The sequence below is a fragment of the Pteropus alecto genome, unplaced genomic scaffold, assembly GCF_000325575.1.
Source record: "Pteropus alecto unplaced genomic scaffold, ASM32557v1 scaffold86, whole genome shotgun sequence".
Classification (NCBI taxonomy): domain Eukaryota; kingdom Metazoa; phylum Chordata; class Mammalia; order Chiroptera; family Pteropodidae; genus Pteropus; species Pteropus alecto.
In genome coordinates this window covers 14,895,901-14,904,899 of record NW_006442109.1, presented here as the reverse complement: position 1 = coordinate 14,904,899, position 8,999 = coordinate 14,895,901, and the positions used below count along the sequence as shown (strand labels likewise).

General features: G+C 36.5%; 1 protein-coding gene across 1 annotated transcript in view; it reads right to left on the bottom strand.

Annotated features, from left to right (window-relative positions):
- Nucleotides 1–8,999, bottom strand: part of MYO1E (myosin IE) — a 175,609-nt gene that overhangs the window by 69,647 nt on the left and 96,963 nt on the right. Inside the window, exons 5-6 of the mRNA XM_006920310.3 lie at nt 5,083–5,170; nt 1,450–1,539 (exon numbers count right to left, since the gene is read on the bottom strand). Coding sequence (XP_006920372.1) covers nt 1,450–1,539; nt 5,083–5,170 — 178 coding nt within the window. The remainder of the gene's footprint in view (nt 1–1,449; nt 1,540–5,082; nt 5,171–8,999) is intronic.

Below are 8,999 nucleotides of genomic sequence, written 5' to 3'. Positions count from 1 at the left end.
TCATCGGGGTTGTATGACATTTTGCAATCAGAAAAATAATAATTGCTGGATATTTTTGTTTTGTTTTGCAAACTCGACCAATGGATCCTCCTTGTCCAGGGATAAAGAATAACTTGTATTGGAAAAAAATAAGAGAAATATTGATTTAATTATTTTTCTGCTAAGGAAGGCAAAAGAGGGGAGATGGGTAGCAAGAGCATTGCATTTGGTCAAGTTCATTTTTACAAGGCAGATTGAGAGCGACGGTCAGTGGAAAAAAGGTCAAGTGGAAAATTCATTCACATCTTTTTCCCTATTTCATTACCTAGAAACTTCTTCAAGATAACACACCCCAGGCATTGAGCAGGAAAGTATGAGAGATCGACAAATGAGTAAATAGTTTTAATACGATTGAACAGCCAGGAAAGTGAGGGCAATTCTGACAGATATAACTCACCAGGGAACTTAACAGTTACTGCATGAGAACTTAGTAAGAATTATTTTGGAAATAGAAGCTTCCTTCAAAAATAGAAGGGTGAAAAAGAAATCGTTTTCCTCCAGAATTCCCACTTATTTATTTTAAAATGGTCCAGAATCAGCCTCACAGATGGCTCCTTGAATGCTTTACTGCCAGACATAATCTATGAGATAAGATGCAAAATCTACATAAATCAAAGCTACTGGGCAAATATTCACTTCTTTGTAAATGTGGCTTTTTGTCAAGGGGAATATATCCATTTTCATCTTTGCCAGGCTTCTAAGTCTCAGGAGACACTCAGACAGAAGAATGTTTCATGGGCATTCACGGTAATGCATTTGGCTGACATTTTCATTACCTTGGGTCAGGAGGCCATCTGTCGGGTTTAATCCAATCACTTTTGGGTGTTATTATGTGACATGAATATACATAAGACAAATACAGTGAGCTATGAGGGGTGGGGGAGGCAGCTGGCTCACTGTGGCTGATAGAGAGGAGAAAGGTTCTCTCTAAGGTGCCAGATCAAAGTGTCTGTTCCTTCAGTGTCCACACACCCAGTACTGTGTAGCAAAAGCAAAGCAAGAACGCCTACGATCTAGTCTTGTCATTTCTTTGTCTGGGAAAAAAGGTCTTTTCTCCAGGGCACAAAACAAACGGAAAAAAGGTCTTTTCTCCGGGGCACAAAACAAACTCCTCCTGCACCAAGGCTGACGCTTTTATCCATTTTTATTTTCCTTAGCAAAGAAACTCAAGTTGAGGACTGTTTTCAAAAATTATCTCATGTATATATCCCGGAGTTCAAGAATAACTTCAATCAAAGGGCAAATGGAAGCCTGACAGCACATTGCTAGGGAAAAATGAAGAAAAGGTTGAAAAGGCTGCCTCCTGATGGTATGTGAAAATCCCTCATTTCCTTGAGGATATCAGATTTAATTCAGGAATATCAACATCATAAATCAGGTGACATTTTCTGAAATGGAGACGAGACTTACAAATCTGCTGGAATTGTTGTTACGGACAGTTTTGGCATTCCCGAAGGCCTCCAGCAGTGGGTTGGACTGCAGGATAATTTCCTTGACGTGCTGTCAAAGCAAATAGACCAGAGGTTAGGAAGGTGCAAACACCTACCACAGGATGGAAAGCCAAACTTTTCTTAAGGATCTAGTTTCTGAATTCAGAAAGGTGAAAGGCCTTGAATCCATATGTCCCTGGGGTATCTGGAGGATTTATTCTCTGTTCTTGGAAGACCTGAACCTGTTTGTGAGTTTGTGTCTTCCAACTCCCTTGACTTAATCCAGAATTCCCTAGAGCCAGGGCGTCACCAGAAAATCAAGGATCTACAACCATTTTTGGACTGGGTATCCATACTAGATGCTGTAGCTTTAGGCTGCTCTCTCTGGTGTGCCAAGAGTCACAACGGGAAGGAAAGCGAAGCATGAAAGGACATCTCTTTGATGTTCTGATCAGAATGTTTACCATCACTACCGCTTCTCTATTATCCCCACCTCCACCCTCTTCAATGCAAGTGACAGGTACCTTAAGGGAAATTAAACAGTTTCTAATCCTCAAACAAGGTTGTGGACACAGAGGCTTGTGCTTCCCAAACGTTAATATGCATAGATCCCCTTGAGATCTTGTTAAAGTGCAGATGAGGATTCAGTAGGTGTGCAGCAGGGTCCGAGCGTCTGCACTCCTAACTAGCTCCCTGGTGCTGCTGGTTTTGCCAGCATGGAGCCACATTTTGAGCAGCAAGGGCCAATACTGGATTGTACGGAACAATTCCTGGCTTACTAGAGGAGAGGAATTTGGTTTTCAAACACCTTAGTTCTGTGCCAGACTGAAAAGTGTAGAAAACACCCCATGGGCAAGATAGCTCAATAGACAGGAGTTGATTTTGGAGAGGTCTTTAAAAAAGTGAGTCATTCCTTGTACTTCTAATTATTCACATGCTATGGTTAAACATGTTCCAGAAATAACAAGTCTTTGGTTTGTGCTCTGTAGCTACTGACTAATTTCCAGCCAAAAGCTCTGTATCGTTGTCCTCATAGGAAAACAGGAAGAGAAAAATCAACATTAAACGTCTACAGTCTGACCACTAAGTCATGGTCTGTAGCAAATAGGACTAGATTAAGGCACTAACGACTAATTGCCTATGTAACAGCCAAAGTGCCCCTTTGGTGCCCTCCTGAACATTCATAAGAAGGAGAACTGGAACTCCATCAACTGGGGACAACGTCGTTAGCGATGGCACCAAAGGCAAATAAATTCTGGGTGCTCCCTCCATGGAGTTATTTTAAAGCTTGGAAACATTACTTCCAAGCCACCTACTCTCCTTTAAAAACTCATGGGTTCATATAAACTTTGTTTTTGTAAAATAAATTTTGACTTTGTGGATCTTCACTAATCCTTTAATCTGTTGTTTGCTGGTCAGACATGCCCACACCGCTCAGCTTCTCATAGGAATAGAATAAAAGAAAGGCTCTTCCTTGTTTCTTGCCTCCTTTAATTATTAACTTGTTAACTGAGAATCTTTCTGCATGTATCTCTCCATTCATCTATCTAGCCATTCATCCATTCACTATCAAGATGTCCAACAGAATTTTGCGGTAAGCATATTGGAGAAAAGAGAAAGAGCAAACTAAGGTAAAAACAGCCTACCCACGAAAAGCACCCTGAATCTCCTTATCTGTCTTCTAGGGATAGGATGTTGATTACATGAATTAAGTGGGCTGCACCACACCAGTCTAGGATCTTGAGCTGCACTCATTGTCCAATATGGAAGCCTTGAGCCACATGTGATTTTGAGTTGCAAATTGGCTAGTCCTAATTGAGATGTGCTGTAAGGGTAAAACACACACTGGATTTCAAAGGTTTACTACTAGAAAGAATGGAAAAATATCTCATTAATTTTTTTTATATTGCTTATATCCTGAAATGATAATGTTTTGGATATGTTGGGATAAATAAAATGTATTTTTAAAATTAACTTCATGGACTTCTTATTTTTTTAATGTGGCTACTTGCAAATTTTTAATTATGTTATGTGACATGTACATCTTTCTACTGGACAGTGCTGCTCTAGATCATCCTTTTGTTCAGCATATATGATTATGTACAGTACATACTATTCGATAATGATAGTAAATAACTATATTGTTGGTTTACTATTTACCATACTATACTTTTTGTCGCTATTTTGGTGTACTCTTTATACTTATATATAAAAAAAGTTTACTGTAAAGTATGCTGTGTTGCACTGGCAGCAGCCTCATACTGCTCGTGTTTACTGCATCTCGATTGCATTGTTTTCTCTGATGCTTGATTTAATCTGCTGTTTTGTACAATAACATGTTGTACAGGCTTGGAGCCTAGGAGCAATAGGCCTAATGGCACATTTCTCAGAAAGCATCCTAGTTGTTAAGCAGCACATGATTATAAAGTCAGATAAAGCTGTGTCTACCCCACTTTTCACTCCCTCTTGAATGTGGCGCTCCTCTGCCCATATTGTATTCCATTCCTTTTCTTTTCATCTCTCCAGCATTCTCTGGACCTTCTCCTTTTCCTAATGTTTATTCTCTAACCTTCCTTTCTTCCTTTCTCTTTTCTCTCTCTCTCTTACATTTAAAAATTTTTGTAAATGTCTTGAATTGGAAATTTATTCACATAATTCACATAATTCAAACATAAAAGATTTGGAAGTGTATACAGGGAGAGTATGCCCTTCCCCCAGTCTCCCAGTTTCTCTCCCTGAAAAGAATCATTATCAGTTCTTTATATATCTTTCTAGAGAAATGTTATACATACCCCCAAAATATCGATATATATTCTCTTTTTTTCCCTCAAATGGCAGCACATTATACAAAACATTCTGAAGCTTGCTTTTTGAATTCATGATATATCTTGGAGATCATTCCCTATTAGAACATGAAGCTTCATTTTTTATGGCTGTCTAATATTCAATTCTATTATTAACCATAAATTATGTCACCAGCTGCCGATTAATAAAAATGTTTCCAGTCTTTTACATTACCAAAAAGTGTCACAGCAAATAACTTTATCCAAGTATCATTCTGCATACATTTCAGCACATCTAAAGGATACGTTCTCTTAAGCAGAACTGACGAGTCTATGCTTGCAGAGTTGATACATTTTGCTGAAATGTCCTCCAGAAAAGTATACTAGTTCTTTCAGGAACATATGAGGACTGTGTCCCTATTTTTTACCAACAGAATGTTAGTAAAAAAAACTCTGCGAGACTTTTGCCATTCTGACAGTTAAGAAATAGTTTTTCAATGTAGTTTTGATTTACACTTCTCTTATTATCATGAAGGTGAGCAAATTTTCATGTTTTATGAGTCATTTACATTTCCTTTTCTATGTGTTTTCTTTCATGTTCTTCGTGTTTATTATCCTTTTAGATTTTTAATCTTTTATTGATTTGTAGGAGCTCATTCTATACTAGGCATCTCCCTCTCATACCATGCTATTTCTTTGCAGGTTTCAAGTTTCTTAGTTATAGAACCAGTCCCTTTTCTGCGGAAGAAAAATTCTTTCTGAAACAGCAAATAAAGCCTCTTACATTTCACAAAGGACAGGGTCCCAAATGGGCCATATCACAAACTCACCTGGACTTTGGGGCCTCCTCCAGACACTCTGGAGATGTAACTCATAATATATTTGGCAGCCACCGTCTTTCCAGCACCACTTTCACCACTATGGAAAGAAAGATAAAAATATCCACCCGTGAAGTAGATTACAACCAACTCCTTCCTCTGGAAAAAACCAAAAAAATCAAAAAACAAAACAAAAACAAAACAAAAGAAAAAGAAAACAAGCAGAAAGGAATTCAGTAAAAAATGCACAACACTGGTTGAGAAAGGCAAACCATGGCAGGATCAGGTGACCTCTGTGACTTGCATGAGTAATACTGACATGGCGGGTGGTCTAGGGTCTTGATAATCATCATTGTGTTTGGGATAGACGATTAAGCATTCTAAGTGCCCGATATCAGCAGACATACTGAGGGACATTATAGAGAATATCAGAAGGATGGAATATTGTACAAAAATTGCAAATGACATGAAGACTGTAAACAAAGAAGAAAAACATATGAAGTAATGTTAAGTGAAATAAATCTAATCAACTTATATATAAAACGTGGTTGCAAAAATGTAAAGGAAAAAAGTACATAAGAAAAGAAAACGAGAACTAACACAAAATATTAGCACAGGTTTTGGTAAACGAAGAGATACCATCAGAGATTTGTTTCAGTTCACTGTTTACCAAATATTTAGTAACACACACTTGACTTCTGCAATTAAAAAAAAAAGAAAAAGTAGGCACTCTCAGGTTTCAACCCATATGCCTTGAACTGATGCAAACAACTTTAAAATTAAAGCTCTAAAATTAATGATGAGGTAATATTAATCATATCCTGAAATAACAAAGACTACCTTCCGTTTAGTGGCCTTACCACAGGGGGAAACCTTTTTGTTAACATAGTCTGCTCTTCAAAATACCCACACTTCCCTCAAAATCCCCGTGAATTGATGATGACCTCAATTCAAAACACTCAATTCAAAACTTGCTTAAGTCAGTCAGATTTCTCATCTCTTTACTGGTTGCCTTGTGTTACCATGGTAGGATCAATTAATGGAATTCATATCATGTAAAATAATGGTGGAATTTATTATCAGACGACATTTTTGTTTGTGTTTGGTGATCAAGAATTTTAGGGTGCAGAGCAAGTGTTCTATTAACACTAAACCTAAGAACTGTTATCAATTGCTTAGTTACTCAAGACAAGTGGAAATATTTGCTTAGGGTACAACCTAATCAGATGACCCCACCTCCAACAGGAAACTGAAATATATTTTGGAAAATTTTAATATTTCAAAGCAAAACAATAAAGGAGAAAAGTAGCCATCATAGCAAAACTCAGAACCTTGTTTAACTTCACCCTGAACTATGACATTATATGTTTAATTAGAGACATTATGGGGAAGAATGGGGAAACCATATTCTCTGAGGATCTCAAAAATCTGAATCCATCTATGCAGCACATTCATTATCCTAGGACTCAACTCTGGGCTTCTGGGTCACATGAATAAGGAAACCAAACTGAAATTTCATAAGAAAGATATGGTGGCAAGTAGAAAATCAGTGAGTCTGGAATGATATTTCACACCATTTACAAAGTACATCCTAACTTATAGGCACAAATGGGTAAAGTAAATATTTCAGCTCCATGAGGAAATTAACTTTTCAAATGGCCCATAAAATCAGATGATTTATATGCTAGATCCAGAGTCAAAACATGCACTCTTGCTCCTTTGAAGCACAGGTTTTGTCAACAATGAAAATTCATTCTTTAATTTGGTAAATAATGTGAACACTAAAGAATATTGGAAGGTCCAAGAGTACAACAGTACAACCATCTAACATAATATTACACAGATATTTAAAATAATTAGAAAACTATGTGGCAACATGGGAAGAAGACAATATATCTATAAGATAATTACAACTCTGTAAAAACAATGTACACCCAAGAATGGAAATGCAACAAGGCAAAAAAAAAATTCTGACTTTTTTGGGCTGGTATTTGGATGACTCTTTTGATGTGATTTCTCTTAATGCTTATATTTTTGAGACGGGTAAATTCTGATATATTTTGGATTTTTAAAAACAATACTTCTTGAAAAAGTGGGATCACATCACAATGATAATCAACAAGGATCAATTTCTTTAATTATCCAACTTCTTATATCATGATGAATAAACATATTTTCATATTTAGAATTCCTTGTAGCAAACTGAGTATGAAAGAGAGAAGGAAAAAGTAACAAATTCTATTAGAATTACGAAATAAAAGTATAGTGATTCCCCCACTGTATCTTTGGCTAATGGTGTAATCAAACATAAAAGATTCTGTCTCTTTGTTGAAAGCAAAAGAAAATAATAATAATGGAAAATAACTCATTTCATATATTAAAATAAGTATGCTATATGTTCCAATAATAGGACATCTATATTCTCAGTAATTATGGTATTTTTCAGAAGATTTAAAATAATTAGTTCTCTCTGAACAGTGATCGGAATTTTCATTTCTTGGTTTCAATTTAAAAATAAGTTTTATTGATCAGAGACCGGTAATTTGCCCAGAATATGGTACAATAATGGAATGTTATATAATTACTTGAAGCTTACAGTGTATACAAACATAATTATACTGGCTTTTTCAGGAAGAGAAAATATTGTTTCTTCCCCTAGCCTAAAACTCAAGTTAAAAGAACATGAAAGTATCAGATAAATTATATAGCACACCCAAAATTATTTGCTTTGCATCTCACAGCAGTTACGGCAATTTGCTTGGCTTCTGGTTATAGACAGTCTTTCTTAATTTAATTGTCTCACTTGACTTCTAAATTGGATCAAAAAAACCCAAAAAACAAAAAACCAAACAACTCTAGAAGTGTATGCTCCTTAAATTAGAAAATACCCTCCCCATTGGTCCCTAAATCTAGCAGCTTATTAGAATCTTCAAAGTACTTAAAAAACGCCCATGTTTGGGCCCCTCTTCTGAGCTGCTGAGTCTCAGACTCTAACGACAGGGCCTAGAAACAAGATTTTTAAACAAACTCACATGATCTTATATAGCTGGCTGGGAACCAGCCAAGAAAATTTAAAACAAAGTCAAGACAGACTCCATGGGAAATATGAATTCAAATAGGAAACGATGAAATGTTTCTGTGTGTGTTAGCTATAGAAATGGAAACATATGCTAAAATTTCAAAGAAATGAAAAGAATGTTGTGGCGGGGCGGGAGGGAAGCTATTTACACTGGTATATAACAATTGAACTTAAGGACCATAATCATTTTTCTTAGCCTGAAGGTTATTACTCACCTAAAAATCAATGGTATGTTCAATTTACTTCAACTTATTCTAGCAAATGTAAAAATATTTGGGTCATACTATTTCAGACATATCCTATAGAATAAGTAAAGTCAGCCATTTCTACTGCTGGAAGATTCCTGTCTCCCCCTTTATAGTCTCAAAATATGTCTAATGGTCTTAATCACAGTAGCTGTTGTTCCCTTATAATTGATTAAGTTAATGTGATTGAAATGTTGTTTTTTCAGCTTTATATTTGTTTGCATGTTAGAAAGGATAAAAATTTAAAACAAAAATTTTATGTGCATTTGTTTATTCAACATGCATCATCTAAGCCCCTCTATGTGCCAAGTTCTAGGTTGGAGGCTGGAATGAGAGGTGGCCCCTGCCCTGGAGGAGCTCACTGCCTCCTGGCAAGGTGAGTGCACAAACACTACACAAATAACAATGTGGAAATGGGGTACCATTGTACGGACTCCTGGGGGGCATCTATCCCTGATTGGAGTGTGTGTTAGGAAAGGATTCCTAAAGGAAGTCACACTAGTTAAGTTAAGTCATACTAGCTAAGAATCAATAATCAATGAGATAGGTAGTTAGGTGGGGGAGTGGTGTGTGTGTGTGTGTGTGTGTGTGTGTGTGTGAGAGAG